Source organism: Apteryx rowi, unplaced genomic scaffold, assembly GCF_003343035.1.
Source record: "Apteryx rowi isolate R43461 unplaced genomic scaffold, aptRow1 scaffold_301, whole genome shotgun sequence".
Classification (NCBI taxonomy): domain Eukaryota; kingdom Metazoa; phylum Chordata; class Aves; order Apterygiformes; family Apterygidae; genus Apteryx; species Apteryx rowi.
Genome location: NW_020449431.1, coordinates 761577 through 779635, shown reverse-complemented (window position 1 = coordinate 779635; position 18059 = coordinate 761577). Strand labels below are relative to the sequence as shown.

The following is an 18059-nucleotide window of genomic DNA, read 5'->3' as shown; positions in this document are numbered from 1 at the left end:
TTGGTGATAATGAAATCAGGAATGAGGATCAACATATATTAATTCTACAGCCAACACAGTTGTGTCGGTTTCAGAAAAATCTATTCATGTTGTTCGTGGGCAAAGTGATGGCTCATTTCTAAGGAGCATATTCAGGACATACCAAAGGACAGACAGACAGTGGGATACTCTTAAAAAGCTTGGACTGTTTCACTCTCCAGATTGTGAGCTGCTTTTCAAGAGCGCATACCATTAAGTTAGTGTGAGTAGGGGGCTGGTGCTTAAGGCCATTACAAAACTTTGATTTTGCAGTACTGAGTACTGAGCAGCAAGTTAAAGCAGGCTGGAATGCTTTTAAATGATGCTGGCTGCTAACATCTCCAAAAGGTTGTTCCACTTACCAGATACTGACTGGAACCAGTACTGGCTCTGCTTGCCGCTCCTGAGCTGTCTAAAAACTTATGTGGTTTTACCTACCCAAAATATTCAGGTGCCAGGACTGAAAATACTTTCTATGTTGAGCCAAAGGATTTGAGGCAAAACAGACAGAATGCTTCATAGCATCCCACTGTTTGTATTGTCTGCCTGTCTTGCTGTTTAAATGTAATAAGATTAGGTGTTGCAGAAAAGGGGCCACCTTTATGACAGTAATCAGTATCTGTCATGATACGGTGATTAACCTATGTGGTTGGACTTAAATAAATGCAATTTAAAAAAATCATTATTTAAGTGAACAGACAGAAAAACTCGATTTAAGTTACGAATTTTAATTGCTTTTTGACCATTGTGACATGGTGCTTTTCAACTAAATTTAATCCCTACTCTTAATGTATGTTTTTCTAACCAGATGCATACACTGTTATCTCTACTGCACATGTTGAAATGACTATATAATTCACCATTCATTTATTCAGATCCTTAATTTTTATTATGGTAGAAAGGGGTGAGCAAGCGTATCTTTTTTATTTAATAGATGATGAATCTTTTTTGCTCTTTCTCCCAATCTGAGCTGGATGGAATGTGTTTGAAATAGCAGTTCAGCAGGAATTCCAATGGAATGCAGAAAAGCAGCTCCGTTGAATTTTGCATTAGTGTAATAAAACTATGCCAAGTGCAGATATCTCCTTCTTAATTTGTTTTATATATGGCCTGATTCATTAGGAATCCTCTGAGAACACTTGACAGACCATGTCATCCAAAGCGTGACCAGAGGACATGGGAACTGCAAGGACTTAGGAACTCTTCTGGGAGGTGGAGGAGTGTAGAAATGTACTTGTCCTGCGTTTTGGGTGAATGATGCACCATTGAGTTATTGGGTAAAAGTGAGAGCCAACATCACTATTCTTTAATAGAAGCTTTGGTACGGCACTCGTTGCTGTAGATATGTGTTAAGGTGGCCTTGAGTATACCTAACAGATCTTTAGTTTTACAAAGATGGTAGTTGATTTGTAGCTTCTCCACTATTACTTTTGTCCCCACCAGTCTGCCACTGCTGTGGCTCATGCCCCAGGAAACCTGCCTTATTCAGCAACACAGTCATTCTGTGTGGGTAGACGTGGGAGACCATGCAATTGTTTGGGCAATTGCAGAAACAGCAAAAGCAGTTTTGAATGCACCCTTTCATATATTGGGGCACAGACTCAAAAACGGAAGAACTGTTAGCTGTCTAGTTAATGTTGTAACGTTGCAAAATAAGTATATAATAAAAGTATCGCAAGACATCTAAAAAGTATTGCCAGAAGACTGTTGAGTCATATAGCAACTGAACCATAAAAGAACATTTGGAAATGAGTATTAGAAGAGAAACATCTCCAGTCCTTTGTCGTACAATAACGATTAGCTTTGTGTATGCATTCAGCATTTTACAAGAGGATTCCACTTAAAAGTCATGTTTTTTTCAAGAGGACAGGTGACAATTTTAAAATACTGAGGTTAATGTGCTTCACTGGCAGATCTTCCAATGAAGAAGCAACAGCTACAAGCTTTGAATCTTTTGGTTCTCCTTCTACCTGAAGCAAACAGAGACACTCTGAAGGTTAGAACTGCTAATATTTTTTTCCTGTACGAATAAGAGAATTTTGTTGATTTCTCATGAATTCACCATAATAAATGCTGTTGTCTTTTAACATTCTAACTGATGTGTGAAATATTATGATTTCCCTTTTTTCAGTTCAAAGTTAATGCCGAAACTTGTGGGGGTTTTTTTTGTTTTGTTTTCATATTTCACAGAACTTCGGAAAAAAAATAATTTAGGAGTCTAATTCCAAACATCCAAATGACTCTTAAGAGGGGGGCTTGAAATTTTTCCAAGAGATTGCAATAATAATCTCTCAGTGAGCAACCTCTTCTATTACAAGTTTATTTCCTTCTTTGCAGGAACAGTCGCTGATTAGTTAAATGGAAAAAGAAACAGTATTAGAATACTATGGATGAGACTTGGGTTTTAACGAATGGGTTTAGCTCTTTGTTTTTATTCCCAGCTTTTCTATGTGCTGTTTGTTTCAACTCTCAGTAAGCTAGAAATGTACACTTCCTCTTGATATTTGCAGCCCGTTACATGGAATCTTCCAGCCTGGGCTTGTCCTCTTGTATCAAAACTATTCATCTTTTCTCAGAACATGCTTACTGTTAAAATTGCTCCAAACAAAAATAAATTTGCAGAATATGTGTAGGATGCAGAGTATCTTGGACACTTTCTATTCCGGGCAAAAATCCCATTAGTTCTTATTGTTGAAACATGCTTTCCTTTTTAAATGTATTTACTGTGTGGAAGCGCTCAGGAGGGCTCCTGAGTTGAGTTACAAATATCTGGAAGTGAATTAATTGAAGACTGACAGTTTCTAACTGCCTACCTGTCATTCATAATTCAGTGGTTTACACCAGTTGCATACATGACTGAACTAGCCACATGGAAACCATGACAGCTGGCATTATTGTGTTCACTTTTAATTTAAGGAAAGCCAACAGTAACGTTTTCAAAAGCATCTTTGGGATGCTACCTATGCTCCTAAATAACAAGTGTTTTGAAAGTCTTACTGTGCAGGGCTTCAAAGTCACTTGAATGCTTTTGAAATGTTATCCACAAAATTAACTAGAATGATTTGCTTCATTAGTTAAAGGAAAGAAAACTTGCATTACATTCTTATGAGTAAATATATCCATACTTCCTATTATTGATTGCTTTTAATATAGCATTATTAGGAATAAAGGGCCTTTTCCAAGGATATATAATATGATGTTTCACTCTTAACTTTTTTATGTGTAGAGATAAGGTTCAAATTCTGCTATTATTTCAGGTACTGCTTGAATTCCTCCAAAGGGTAATTGATCATCGAGATAAAAATAAAATGACACTGAAGAACGTTGCRATGGTGATGGCCCCAAACCTTTTCACATTTCATGGGTTTGGCTCAAAGACTATTGAACAAAGCAAGTTTGTTATGGCAGCTGGAACAGCAAATGTCATGCGCTTTATGATTCAGTACCAAAAACTTCTCTGGACAGTAAGTAGGGGGGAAAAAAATCATAAACTTCACAAACAAGGCATCTGAACAAAGAAGTAATGTGAACTATGAACTTATTTCCATGAAATAGAGAAGGATCAGCCCCATCCTGCTGAGCTTTTGCTCATAGATAATTCTTAAGAGAGTGAAATAAAATCATTACATGTTATGGTAGAATTAGCAGTGGTGGTTAGGATGTTAATATTGTATACATAACATGTGAACTCACAAATAAGTCCTTGGGGGATACTTGTGATTGGCCTATCAGTATGCATTCTTACGAGGAATTTATTCTTTTCTGCTTGGAGATCTTTGTCTCTTACCTTGCAGGAGATGTGCTGTTTTAGTCCATTTCTCTTTTGGGCCAAACTTCATATTATATATGAAATGCTAAAACATGTTTTGATAAAACAAGATGTTGAGTCATGGTCTCAAGCAGGCTCCTGAACAGGCTGCAGAACTTCAGGCTTTGTTGTCCATCAGCAACTTTAAACAATCTTGACCTTTGCATGGAAGGGTTATTATCACCGTCGCACAAACTGTTGAATGAATGTTTTTGGCTAAGGAAAGTAAAAACACTGTATAAAGTCTTGATTCTGCCTCTATTCACAAGTGCAGGTTTTCTAAAATATTTTCATAGCCTTATATTATTTGAATCTTTAATTATTACAGGAAATAGATAAAATTTTTTCTAGTTCTACCTGATAATCTGTCAATTGATAAAGTTCTGATAGTTAAGGAAATGATGCAGATATTCATACTTACTGTCTATATTCATCTAGATTCCTAAGTTTATTGTTAACCAAGTGAGAAAACAGAACGCTGAAAGCCAAAAGAAGGAGAAAAAGGACAAAGCTGTGAAGAAACTTCTGAAAAAAATGGCCTACGACCGGGAAAAGCATGAGAAACAAGACAAGACCCCTAATGATGTAAGGAAAGATACACCTGATAAATACTTTATTAGTAAGACTCTCATATCTATTGAAAACAATGGACATAGCTGTGGAGACAGAGCTGAGAGGATTTGTTTAACATTTGTTTAACTGAGAATTTCAATAAGTGGTAAATTAGTATGGCTTACATAGTTTACGGGTTCCCAGCAAGACATGTCTTTGAGGATGGGTTGGCTGGTTGATTTTTATTTATTTATTTATTTATTTATTTTTTGCACAGATTTTGCAAAACATCTGTATTCTGAAAAATGTTATCCCACAGGTGGTTTCAGTTTGGGCATCTGAAACAAAAGTACCTGAAGTTCTGTATTTGTATAGGGGAAAAATGTTGTGACAATGTTCAGAATTATTGTACCTAGGTTTCGGTGCATTGCTGCCCAATGGAATTCACAATAGACCATGTGTTTATTTACTATTAGATTTCAATATTTGATATTTAATAGTCGTTGGAAACAAAGCTAGTATTTAAGCCTTCTTCCTCCTACAGGAGTTCCCAGAGCACTGAACTCTGCCTCAGTGAACCTTTAAGTATTCCTTGTAAAGAGGAGCATGCTGGAGTATGCACAAACGAAGATGAAACATTCAAAAACTGATAAATTCACCTATTAGGGAGCTACTGTCTGTGTGTCCACTCCCACGTTATCCCTCTAAATACAAACTACAGTTCAGTATCTCTTTATTAAGTAATTGACTTCCCCCAGAGCCCTCAGTGATGGCTAGGCAGATGTTTCAATGTAACAAACATTCTTCACACATTCTTTAAAAAGAAAAAATAGTCCTGTGGCATTTTAGTGTGAATTTTTCCTGTGCCTTAGGAATTTTCTAATTGAACTTTTTCCCCTGACATGGAAACTTTTCAGAAATGTATCTCATGTACCTAGCAATTACTTAGTATTTTTAATTTCAATTAAGTTAATAATTACAAATATTTTTTAGTTTATTGGCCTATACAGCATGGTTTCTTATATTCATTCTTTCTTTCTGCGTTACAATGCATTTGACATACACCTTTGCTAAGTTGCTTTAAATCATAAACAGGTAACACCAAATATATGTATCCTCATAATATAATGAACACAAATCAGATTTAAATGATGTGAAAATATAATCTTGTGACTTGAAGTCATATTCAAGATTCTGGTGAGTTAGAGACATCTTGTGGTAGCTTGTAAAAATGCATTGGCCTGAGTCATCTTTCTTCTTACCATGTATATGTATAGCAAATTGTTAAAGCTGTTAAGCCAGAAATTAGAATAGGGGATATGAATATGTTGTAATATCCCACAAGTCTTCTTGGTTTGCTCTTGCAAGTATACTTTCTTTTTTAGACGATAGCAAATCGTATTTTGTGCAGGTTGTAGCTTTTGGGGGGGGATTTTTCTTAAAGGGTCAGGAAAGAAATTTGAAGTATATACACATATTTTAAAGGGGACTTGATAACTTGCTGGTAGTGCTTAAGTGCCAGTTTCACATCAGAATTTAAAAAATGGAAAAAAAAGAAAGACTGTATATGCTTGAGGGACCAGTGATTTATAAGCTAGAAATATATTTTGTAACTTGTTACATCTGCATATTTAAAAACCTTTTTATGCAGTAACCATAAAAATACCTAGTGAAGAATGTACATGGTGCAGAATGTTCATGATGTGACACTTTGCAAAAGAACAAGGTTAAGAGGTGATTATTTGGATAGCAGCATCTTACAGTGCATATTTCCAATGTTTTGAAAATAGTGTTTGAGATGACTAGTGCAGAATTGTATCTCTACCATTTCAAAAGAAGTTTAGTGCTGGAGTCTGCAAAAAGCTGGATCCTTCAGACCATTGCATCCAATATCTGCCGCAGCCAAATTTTTCAGCATTCCTAACTCATTTTCTGTACAGTATTTGACACCTCTAAATGTTGAATAGGGATTAATTCCTCAGACATCACTTTGCCTTACTTTCATATCTGTTTGTTTATATGAATATAGTTGAAGGAATCCACACACAGAATCACAGCTTATCTAAAATTTTAAAATAAAGCTTATTAACACTGACATATTTGTTTTATACTGTCCAATAAGAGGATTCCTTGCAAACAATTCATCTGAGTTATGATGAGCTGACACTTAAAAGAATGCTGCCATCACCTGTTCAATGTAGAAATAACAGTAGAATACACTGAAATAGGCAAATGATGTTGCAACTTTAAATATTATTGGGGTTTTTTTGTAATTCAGTTTGATCTTTTATAGTAAAAGTTTTTAATCCACCAGAGAATTAAAATTGAAGTCTCAAGTAATACATTCTTACCCAAATGTAAATGTAAAGTTGCTATTCAATAATTTTCTTCAAGCTTTAGAAATCTCATGAGATTTTCTGAAAAAATTTAATGGCAATACTTTTCACAAGTCCTTTCATGCTTTTTTAAAGTATTCCATAATTTGGGTGCCTGAGAACATATTACTCCTAAAATCATATTCCCAAATATGATTATGGCTTCATCATAAATGATTATTTTATATATGTTCCAAGTAGCTAAATTTGTCTCAATTCTTTAAGGAACTAGTCCAGGACATACTTAAAAATTTATTTTTTCAATTTGCAATTTGTGTTGCCTTATTTTTAAATTGAGGTGATTTTAATGTGCAGTTCCTGAACTTCTTTCTTTTCCATTATTAGACAGCAAGGGATGCACCAAGATTTGTGGTGAATCACTGCTCCAGTGAAAACTGTCTGAACCTTTTGAGAGTTCGTTATCTTCCTTGCAACTGAATAAAAACTACATAAAAGTAGCTATTTCCTATACCAGGCTGTGCCACCATAGATGATTAACTGTAGCTGGACAAGGCTTGGGTCACTTTCATAATCTTTAGAAATATCTCAAAATCTGCACTTTAAATAGCAGATGAGACCTTTCAGTCAATCACTTTTCCCTTTTTAAGACAGAGATTAAATAGCATTTCCTGGGGAAGGGGAGGAGACTTTGGGCAAGATCTCTGCACAGGGCTAGGAGTGGTTAATATTAGAAAGCTCTTGAGGGTTAACCACTTTTCCAAGTATCTGTGCATCCAACTCTGTGGGCCAGGTCTGTGTTAGGGATTAAGTCTTTATGTTTCTGTTGGAGTGCAGTGTGTCCTAGTCAGGCAAAGAAAGAAGTCCTCAAGACTGGGAATTTTTCAGCTCTCATAGCCAGATTTGCACCATCCGTTGCTCCATTCCTCTCTATGTTGCGTTTGTTCCATAGAAAGGAGGAACCTGGTTAGTGGTATGACGCAGTGCTACTGGGTGTATCTCATACAGGGTAGAATAACCACAGCATCATCTAGCCATTCTGTTTATATAACCTGTTTGCATTTTCACAGTATAACATTAATGACTTCTGCTACGTTTGTGATCCACTGTAATCCCAGATTATTTACTAAAGAATTGCTACCTGTTAAATTGTTTCTCTTTATATAGTTGTAGAACTGATTCTTCCAAACTAGATGCAACACTTTGCGCTTGTTCTCTCTGAACTGCATCCCACTTTCAGACTTTGTCTCCCATTTAGCAAGATCATTTTGAATGCCAGTTCTGTTCTTCAAAATGTCTGTGCCCTTTTCCTGCTTGGTATCATTTGCACATTTAATAAGTGTATGGTCTATTCTATCACCTGAGTGACTAGTGAAAATACTAACTAGTCATTTAATTCCTCTCTTCCTCCAACCTGAGGAATATTTAAGTGTGTCATCCAAAATGGAACAGGAGAATCTGTAAGAGAACCACCCCGGATCCTATAGCCAAATAGCTGTGGTTCTTTCATAATATAAAAATTCAAGTCCCTCTGAAAAGAAAGGGTTTGAAAGAAGATGAGTACCTCACAAGTGAATGCAGGTGCTATGCCAGTGTATTTTTGCACTAACTGATAAGGACAGACCTCTCTTCGGGTCTTTGAACCTTGTGTACGTACCTAACTCTGCCGGAGGTTTCAATGTTATAAGCTTCATCCGGAGAGCGCTTGTGAGGCAGGAGGGGGTACTTCAGTCGTGTTTTACTGACCAGGGTAGGTGGTCCACCCTTCAGCATGTTGTCAGTCACTTTCTAGGTATTTTGCTGATACATTGTAATGTGGAGTCTGAACTTGGATATTTTGAACTGTGCTAGGCAGAGGCTAGTTTCTTCTGTGACTCTGTGGTTGCTTTTTTGTGGTCACTGTGACTTTATGGTCACTTTTTCTTTCCCATCAGCCTGCATTGAGAAATGTGCTCAATATCTGTTCTCTCTATAGTTAGGCACCGTGAACATATTGCACAGCTGAGCACAAGTTCTTCCTTAAATGGAGGTGGTAAAGTGGCAAAATACATTCATTAGGTGAGCTGGTTTCCCCTAGATACAAAATAATTATTCTGATTGATCTGTGACTGTAATGTTATAGCTTTATGGACATTTCTTGTTCCTTCTCTCATATACTCAAGGCAGGTAGCTTTTCAGATAATTCATCACATGCCTGATGTACAGGAAAAAAAAGATTGTTATCCAACTGAAAGTTGGAAAACCTCCATTAATATCAACTGAGACAAAATGATGCAGAATTGAATACTAACATAAAAACTGATTTAAATTTACCATGCTGAATTTGATGAAAGACCCATTAGGGACATGTGTAAATATCCTTTTCACCCTTAAAAGTTGCCCTTCTTGTTGCCAGGAAGTGTGATCCCAACTGTTTGGAAAGAGACAAAACAGGTTTAAGCAGGAGTTAACTTTTTAGCAGATAGCTACAGCCATTTGTTTCCATAGGTGGCAGCTTTAAAGAACGTGTTAGACAAATTTAGGGATAAATTTAGAGAATTGCTCTTTGAGATCCACTGCAGCCTTACAAATCTTTGATTCTGTGTGATTATTATGAAGCAAATGCTCAATTTGCTGATTCAATAATGAACCTTTAGTTTTCTCAGGAAACTGTCCTTTTGATTCCAATCACATTTATACTTGTTATATATTAGTTTAACTTGAATGGTTTCAGAGGATCTATTCTAGATTCGCTGGTGCCCAAATTTGTTCATTGATTATGGAAGAATGAATGTTCAGTTTTACAATTGCAGTAAATGGAGGAGGGGGAGAATGAACTGTCATAATCAACCTTGACTACTGGTATTTTTACATTTCTTTTTCTATCAAAATGAGTACATCTGGGTAAATGGTAGTGTAATATGAATAGAAAAATTATCCTAAGATTTTCAGGAACAGAAATTAGGACCTTATTCACAAATAAATTATGCCTTTTGTAACTTCAAATGTCATGTACTGCAAGTTGAACAGAAAAACAGTCCTTTGGAGCCCTCCTTCTGTATAACTAATATGATTGATGTTCATCATCACGGGTTTCTGGGTTGAAATAAAATGCAAATCCATTATGTAGTCAGACCTGCTGGTTGACTAGCTGAATATATTCTGGAGAATAAGAAAAGGGGAGAAAAAGCTGCACTAGTGAATATCTGTGTTTTAAAAGAAAATGGTATTTGAAAAGAGGAATCACTTAAACTAGACTGACCCATGAATATGTCGTGATTTCTTTTTGGTACCAAATTCAGGTGAAATGAAACTGGAAAGGCTTCTTCTGAGAAGAAGGGAGGGAGGGCAGGCTGCCTGGCTTTCAGGCGTACAGCAAGTCCTTTCCATATCAGTCTCATATGCTGCATATCATACCAAAATGGGTTCTTAATATAGCAGTAATCATTATTGTTACCCTTAACATCTTTGAAAAATAATTAAACACTACTGTTCTTTTGTTCTAAAGTTCTTCCTACCATTAAAAAGAGGTTTGAAGGTCTGATGTAATTTACTAAATTACTGCATAGTTATCATATTTCTGCAGTGAAGTAGATAATAGTTAAGCATACTTACAGAGCATTGTACTAAGTTACTTATTCCATGCTGCATTTTGAGAAACTCCTGGAAGCCAGCTGCTAGCAGCTTTGTTCCAATATCATTATTGCTTTGCAGGCTGATGTTCCTCAGGGAGTGATACGGGTGCAAGCGCCTCATCTTTCGAAAGTTTCCATGGCAATACAGCTGACAGAAGAACTGAAAGCTGGCGATGTAGTAGCCAGGTTTCTCAGCCAAAAAAGGTACAAACACATTTTTGTTTTGTTAACATTTCAGGATAAGTGGCTTTTCATATATTATATCAAGAAAAAAGTTTTAAAATAGTTGGAATCAAGGTGAGGTCACTGAACTTTTGGGCTGAATTTAGCCTCTTGGAATACATGCTTGAGGAATTAGTGTTTCCAATGCTTCTAATGCTGTCGCAGCCTTCAGGAATATGCGAGCGCCCTTAGAAGAAAATGAATTGCTGTTTAGTCAATTGGGCCAGGAATACTTTTGTAACTTTCTGAAAAGAAGTTAGAGGGGAACTCCAAGAAAATAAGTCTAAGAATCAAATGGATTAAGGAAAGAGGAAGAAAATATTTTGTAAAAATTGCATTTATATGTAACAGCAGTCTAGGTATGGGAATATAAATATGAGAAAATGTCATGCATGTGCAGTGATTTAAAAGGAAAGCTACATTTGAGTCATCCAAATCCACTGAGAAAAGGAGAAAATTTAGTTAAGTCTACTTACCTGTATATAATATCTATTTATTTGTATAAATTTGCTCATATATATGAGCAAAATAAGAAATCAGAATAGATTTAGTACAAAATAACATTTAGCACAAGCATGTGTGCATCATAACATTTTCATGTAACTGTTTGTGCTAATATGGTAACATGGCACTCTAGTTGAGATTAAGAAGCTCTTTCTTCAGGGGCCCATACTTCTGACAAAAAGTTATTTTCTGGCTGCACTTTAGCATATATGTCTACAGTTAAGCAGTGAGAAAAATAAAATCCTTTTGTAATTGGGGGATTTATTCTTCCACTGTCTGTTTTCCCCTTGTTTTAGTTGCAAGAATGTGGTTTCCCCTACCTAACTATGAGGCTATTTCAGAAATATGAAGTGCATGAGGGGAGTACTTATTTTGAAAATGAAAGAAAATTAGAGGGTAGATATCAGGCTACTTGCTATTAAAGATGAAATTGTTTTCTGAAAACCTCAGTTTCTTCACGTCTGTCTTATTTTACATTTTCTGTTGTTCATTTGCAGGATTATTCATTTGCACTAGTRTGCAAGGGTATTCTTACTCACTTATTGTATTAGTAAATGAGTAAAAACATGAAGGGATGCCTTGGTACGCTGTTGACTTTAACTAGCGTAATTTCTCCTGGACATGTTTAAGTAGCTGGTGCACAAGCTCTTTGGCAGTATAGTTAATCATTTTGTTTTGTTCCTGACAGTGGAAATGTCCAAACACTCAAGAAAGAAGAGGTCTTTCTGTATGAAATAGGAGGAAATATTGGTAAGAGTGGCTTCTGAACAACTTCTTTTGTTAGAATATGATTCCTTGGCACTTTGTCCATGGACTTCCCTGTGGTTGCGTGCTGATGTAAATAGGAGAGGAATTTGCCCCTTATATTATAATGAATCAAGAGGGTGYTCTTTCAGTCTATATATTATCCTCAGGCTCACATGTCAGCATATTAGTCCAGAGCCAGCTGACGGAGATAAAGATTGCCATTATGGAGGGAGAAAGACTGCATGTAACCAGGAAATTTATTTACTTAGCACTTTTTTTTTTCCTAATCTGCTGGCCTGAGCTCTTTGGAGCAATGTCTAAAGCTTAAATCTGCTCATTCTTTTGTCCTCCTTCTTCCAAGTATTTCTATTTATCATTAGCTGGCTGTGATAAAGCTGGATTCAGGTAGTATAGTTTTTCATCTATTCCCATCCAGCCAAAGGTGAGGAGAGGTGATTCTGAATATTGTTTTTTTTTTTTTCTAGGTAATTGGCAAACATTTGAATGGGAGAGAAATGTTTAAAATACAGATGTGAGGATGGGCTTTGTGTTTCCCTGACATGTATTTTCCTGCCAGCTGATTTTTGGGGGTTAAACCATTTTTATTCATGTCCTAGTTCACCTGATGCCAACACAGAAAGTTAGCCTTGGGGAGAGGGAAGCAGAGAAGCTGGTGTGGTCATCTTTAGTAATATCTTATTATCTCTGCTAGAGGAAGACTGCAGTTGTTGCAGGTGATCCTCATATGTATGTACAGTGAAGAACCATAGAAAGGTTGAATAGGAAGGTGCCTGAAGTTCATCTTATTCATCTCTTTGAATTGAGGCATAATAAATGAACTTACAGCCCTTTGTGCTCTGCATTTGAATGTTTCTTACAAGTTCCTATGGGGAAGTCACTGCTAAAATGGAAAGAACCTAATCTTCTAGTGATGAAATTTTCCAACTGTTCATCTTTCTTGCTCTGTGTAACCATTGATTAAAACAAAGAGTAGATCAGCAAGGTTAATGCCAAAGCATTATTTTGAATGCAGTTCTGAAATTTTCTTTAATGAATGCAGAAGTATTTTTGGATTAGGAATCAGTTTCTAATCACAGTTTCTTTCATGTGTTGAGCAAATGAAAAAAAAAAACCTAGAAAACAGTATTGGATTGGATTTACATTTACTTTTTCCCTACTAACTGTGGACTATTAAAGTTTACCTGAAGTTATTAAATTCCGTGAAGACTCAGTACTTCTGCACACTGCAAATTTTAATCCTGTATGTAATTGCTACTTTGGCACTTTTCCCTGTACCTGATCACTACTTTAAATTAATTTAAATGTTTTTGTATCTCAACTGGAAGACTTAAACTGAAATAACACTTTTCTATTTCCTCTATTACAAATTTGTTTTAGTGTTTTTCAGTAAGTCTGAAGGCAAAAAAAAAAAAGTTACTAAGATACTTGGATGCCAGATTAATATATTACCTGTTTTCTTGCATATCCAATATGTATGTATGTTTGCCATGCCTGTTAAAGCAGTTTGTGTTCCCAGATATGTATGACTTTTTTAAAGGAGGGGAGTATCTTGTTTATTGTATAGAGGTGTTAACATTATAGAAGAAAAGTTTGTAACAGAATTCCAGTGAAACTGGAACAACCTAGTATTACATAAAACGTGACAGAAAATGTGTGCGTCTCTTAGAGCATAGATGTGGCTAGTGGCAGATATATTTTCCAACTGTTATGCAATAGGATACAATGCTTAGAAGCCTTCTCTCTGAATAGTTTATTACTGGAGAATTTCAGCTTTAATTAGCTCTTATAAATACTAGTCCTAATTAACTTAGCAAATATTCTTAAGATAAGTATATAAAGCAAGTCCCTGACTTTAACCTGCTGTGCAAGTTTAAGTAAACTATGTATTCTGATCTTTGCTGTTTCTAGCTTTTCTGCTACTGACTCTGACATTCAACCTGATGTGACTGACTCATGTAAAGGGAGCCCAAAAGAGGGAAGACTCAACAGGCTCATAATATACTCATACCCTTATACTTAGGCTCTTAATTGCATCATGAGCAATACTGTGATCCTGTCCCCTAACAGAGCTGCTGAAGTCTTGAGACATTTTTTGAGTACTGAGTACACTATAGGGCTTTAGGGTACTGAACAGAACTTCTGCCACTGCTTCATGGCTAGGAGTGGACAAAGAAACGAGAAGCCACTGTCCCTATGCTCTCAGTGCCTGAACGTGCTAAACAGTGTGGGCAAGTACACCTAGTTCAGGAGTGTAGGTGCTAGATTGGGATAAAAAGCCTGAAGGGAAAACAGGCTGCAAACTAGTGAGGAGAAGGGATGGAGAGAAACAGAGCAGAGGGAGACAGGGCATAGTTGAGCAGGGAGTCCAGACAGCTGGCAGACAGTCTGGCTGCAGCAGGGCACCTCTGCTTGTCTTCCACTTCAAGAGCACATGATCCAGGAACATCTGGCTGGCTGATTAAAGGGGCCACCAGCCATCTATCCTGACACTTGCACAGTGGAGTAAGAGAGGGGCTGTGATGTAGAGCTGGAAATATATGAGACAAGGCTCTGCCTGTGAGAGAATGGGAGGTGTAAGCAGATCTTGATGGACCAGCAGATCTTGATGGACCAGCATATGTTTTCATTAATAGCTATTAGACATAAATTAATTGTTTATAATACACCAAAAATAGTGTACTACTTTTTCCCTTCTATGACTGTAACCATTACAAGTGTTAAACAGGAACTCCTAACCAAGGGGAGCAGGATCGCAAGTAATGCCTCCTTTAGCAAGGACAAACCCTGCTTGAACTTTCCATCTAAGAAAAGGAGAATAATTGGAAATTTTAATGGGCTTCAGCTCAAATGTGTACCTAGCATTTGGATTTAACCACAAGAAGACCAGGGCATTGCTCCTCTTTTCCTAAACCCTGCACACAGGGGAGCTCCCGGGCTCATTGTGTGAAGAATCGGACCTAGAATGAGCCATAGAAGTGGAAACAACTTCCCCAAATACAGCTCCTGCTCTCCCTCTCTCTCTACCTCCGTTCCCTTTCTTCTCCAAGCCAGAAGGGAAGGATAACAGATTGCTTTTAGATTATAGCTGTGTTGTCCTTTTTTAAATACCATAGAGAGGGCATGAAAACCTAAATGGAATAGAAAAGTGTCAGGAATTTTGAAAGTCTATTTATCTATTCATTTATTTATTTATGGTACTAATGTAACCACACATCTCTTTACTAGGAGAACGCTGCCTTGATGATGATACCTACATGAAGGACCTATACCAGCTCAACCCAAATGCTGAATGGGTTATAAAATCTAAGAATAGCTAAGCTCACAAGAGATGGCAAAGGAACAACCTGTGGACTGACTTTGTAATGCTGAATGTTTCAAAGGGATAGTGTATCCTTTCACCATTCTACTGTATTATATATAAATTAATAGAATCTTATCTAGTTTAAAAAAAAAAAGGTAATGGGAAACACAACAGTGATTACCAGTAAATTTTCACTTTTACTTACAGCAAAATATTGGAGATAGCACAGTTTTCCCACTCATATTTGGAATGAGACTAAGAAGTTAAATATTTTAATGGAACTAATCTACCTAATGATAGTCCCGTCTGGTAGATCTTGTTTCAAAAGAATTTGTTTTTCAAACAGATGTTTAACCTTTTTATATTAGAGATCTACAACCTGTTTGCGTAGAAGTGTGTGTTCATATAGATTTTTACAGTGTTAGCGCACTGGAGAACCAAATTCTGATCAGCACTTCTGAATGGTACAGTATTAAAAATACTTAAAACCAGTCACATGAATTTCCCAAGTGTGAAATTCACAGGAAATAACTGCAATGCAATATATCCTGTCTTTGTCTTTGGAAGTCCTGTTTTTTCACTTTTTAGGTAAAGTTTGATGAAAACTATTTAAAAGCAACTGTGGAAAATGCTTTCTATACAGCTCTTTTGCTAAATCTTTTTAATATCATTTTTTATTCTTATTCTGGTTGTTTGATTGTATTTTTGATGTTTTTTTTTTTTTAATAGGACAATATGACAAGGTGAGTCATTGTAAAGCTCACCCCTCTTGGCAGTAGCCTTTCTGGAATATTATCATCCTCTAGAAAGACCTTTATTTTTTTCAGCAATTATATGCAGCCATGTTGCATACACTGGTTTCACTTTTCTTGAACATCTCATTGATTGCAAAGCATTTTGTGAACTGCCAAAAACTGCCAATTATTAGCAGAATACAAACTTTCAGGATGAGTAAAACAATTGTGGAGAGAAACTGTAGTCTGAATTTCATAGCTACCAAACCTTTCACTCAAAATTAATGTGAGGGTTTACTGTGGAGTTAACCCATGCTTTTTGGATAATGTCTCAACCTGACTACCATTAGCTTTATAGCTGATGTCTCTGGCCCACGCTGACCAAGCTAGAAGTCAAATTCTGATTTCCCTTAGGCTGGTGGATGCTGTCTAAACCACTTAAAAATGAATAGTCCATCAGGCAAACTATTGCAAATCCTTCTCTTTGCAGGGAAGGACTGAAAGTTCCCCATGGAATTCACTGATAATGAATTGCGGATTGACAATAACTTATTGCAGTGCAAAGTGCTGTGAACTGTAGCTTCAGAGACCTAGCCCTGCAGCAATACTTTGGGCCCACTAACTTGTGTAACACTTTACAGTTTATTTGTAAACTAGCTCACCCATGCTTAAATGCTTACATCTGCATGCTGACAACCGGAAATAACAACTGTGAAATTATACCCTTGGAGCTAAATATTTTCTTTCAGCGCACATACAGACTTATATTGACCTCATAGGGAATATTCTACATCCAATCAAGGCCAGAATTAGATTTTTTTGACTTGATCAAAGCCACTAATGGCAAAAAAAAGGGCCTTCCTGTTGAGTGTTGGTACAGGCCCTGACACTGTGTTGTTCTCAAAATAACAACTGGAACTCTCAATCTGATATATAAGCAATGAAATAGAACTCTGAAAGGTCACAGAAAAATTAGGCACAGCGTACGAACAATTTTGGGGGCATAAATGTTTATTGGTTCTTAAAAGTCAAGGCTATGCTGTTCTGGAAAGGAAGTATTGTTCTGAAGGATTCTGAAAAGCAGGATGTAAAAAACTGGGTGGAATATTGTTCTAATGTGACTATACTGGTCTTGATGCCCCATCTAGCTGGGTAGCCCTACATGGCATTGCACTGTGCCATTATGGGCAAATCCCATAAGACAAATCATTTTTGTCCATAGAACAAACCTGTTCTCTAAAAATGTAAGGAATAGAGTAGAAAAACAGTACAATGCTTAGGTAAATATTTATGAATCTAATGTAATAATGTAAGGTGTTTTTGTCATGTAATACAGAAATGTGTGTTCATAATACTTTATAGTTCTGTAAAAGATTACTTGTTACCGGAACTCTAGATGTTATTTTAATCAAGAGCAAAGTGCAGATGATAGGAACAGCTGTACAGTTTCAGCATAAAATTATGCAGGACTGCCCTGTGGCTATGATCATTTAAATAACTTTGTTTCTGGTTTAGTGCCATTATCTTTTTTTAATTTAAAAAGCTCTTTTATAATTAAATGCTTTTTTTTCTGAATTCTTTTCTCATTGGATCATTATATTTGTGCGTAAGATGCACACGAATAGCACTGAGTGCTGATTGCTAACATCACGCATGGTACCTCGGCAGGTAGCGTGTATTTCTGTACCTAAAAAGAGACATCGATAAGTTGCACAGTAAGTTGCAAATAGTCTTGCAATCTGCCTGCTGGAAAGGGAAACGGGAGAGGAGGGGTTACGGGACTGAAACTTGGTCTGGCTAGCGGAGGAGCTCCAGTTTGAAGGTACACCACAGGCACTGCGCGCCTTAGGTAAATCCCTGCTCCAGCACTCCTTGGGTGCACGTGACAGGACAGCTCCCCTCTCAGCATTTACTGGAAATACTGACTCTTAATTCCTCGTAATTAAAGAATTAAGTTGGGGCACGAGGGAAGACCAAACCGCATGCAGGTAAGCTGATAAAAAATCTTTTATAATTAAGGAGACGATACCACCTTGGTGGCTTATTTAGAGTAATTTAGCAGCCGACCTCCATCTGATTGACTCGGGAAACGCATCGCAGGTTTTTCACCCCGCTGAGGGATTAGTTTACTTAACACATAAAAGCGGCGGTGCCGGCCGTGCCGCCGAGGGCGGTTGGGAGCAGCGGCCGCGGTTCCGGAGAACC

At 36.8% G+C, this 18059-nt stretch overlaps 1 protein-coding gene across 1 annotated transcript in view; it reads left to right on the top strand.

The window, feature by feature from the left end:
* The window catches only part of ARHGAP18 (Rho GTPase activating protein 18), a 45574-nt gene extending 28182 nt beyond the window's left edge, over positions 1 to 17392 (top strand). The window contains exons 11-16 of the mRNA XM_026070007.1: positions 1932 to 2014; positions 3276 to 3482; positions 4265 to 4411; positions 10405 to 10529; positions 11740 to 11801; positions 15045 to 17392. Coding sequence (XP_025925792.1) covers positions 1932 to 2014; positions 3276 to 3482; positions 4265 to 4411; positions 10405 to 10529; positions 11740 to 11801; positions 15045 to 15136 — 716 coding nt within the window. The 3' untranslated portion in view covers positions 15137 to 17392. The remainder of the gene's footprint in view (positions 1 to 1931; positions 2015 to 3275; positions 3483 to 4264; positions 4412 to 10404; positions 10530 to 11739; positions 11802 to 15044) is intronic.
* The last annotated feature ends 667 nt before the right edge of the window (positions 17393 to 18059 follow it).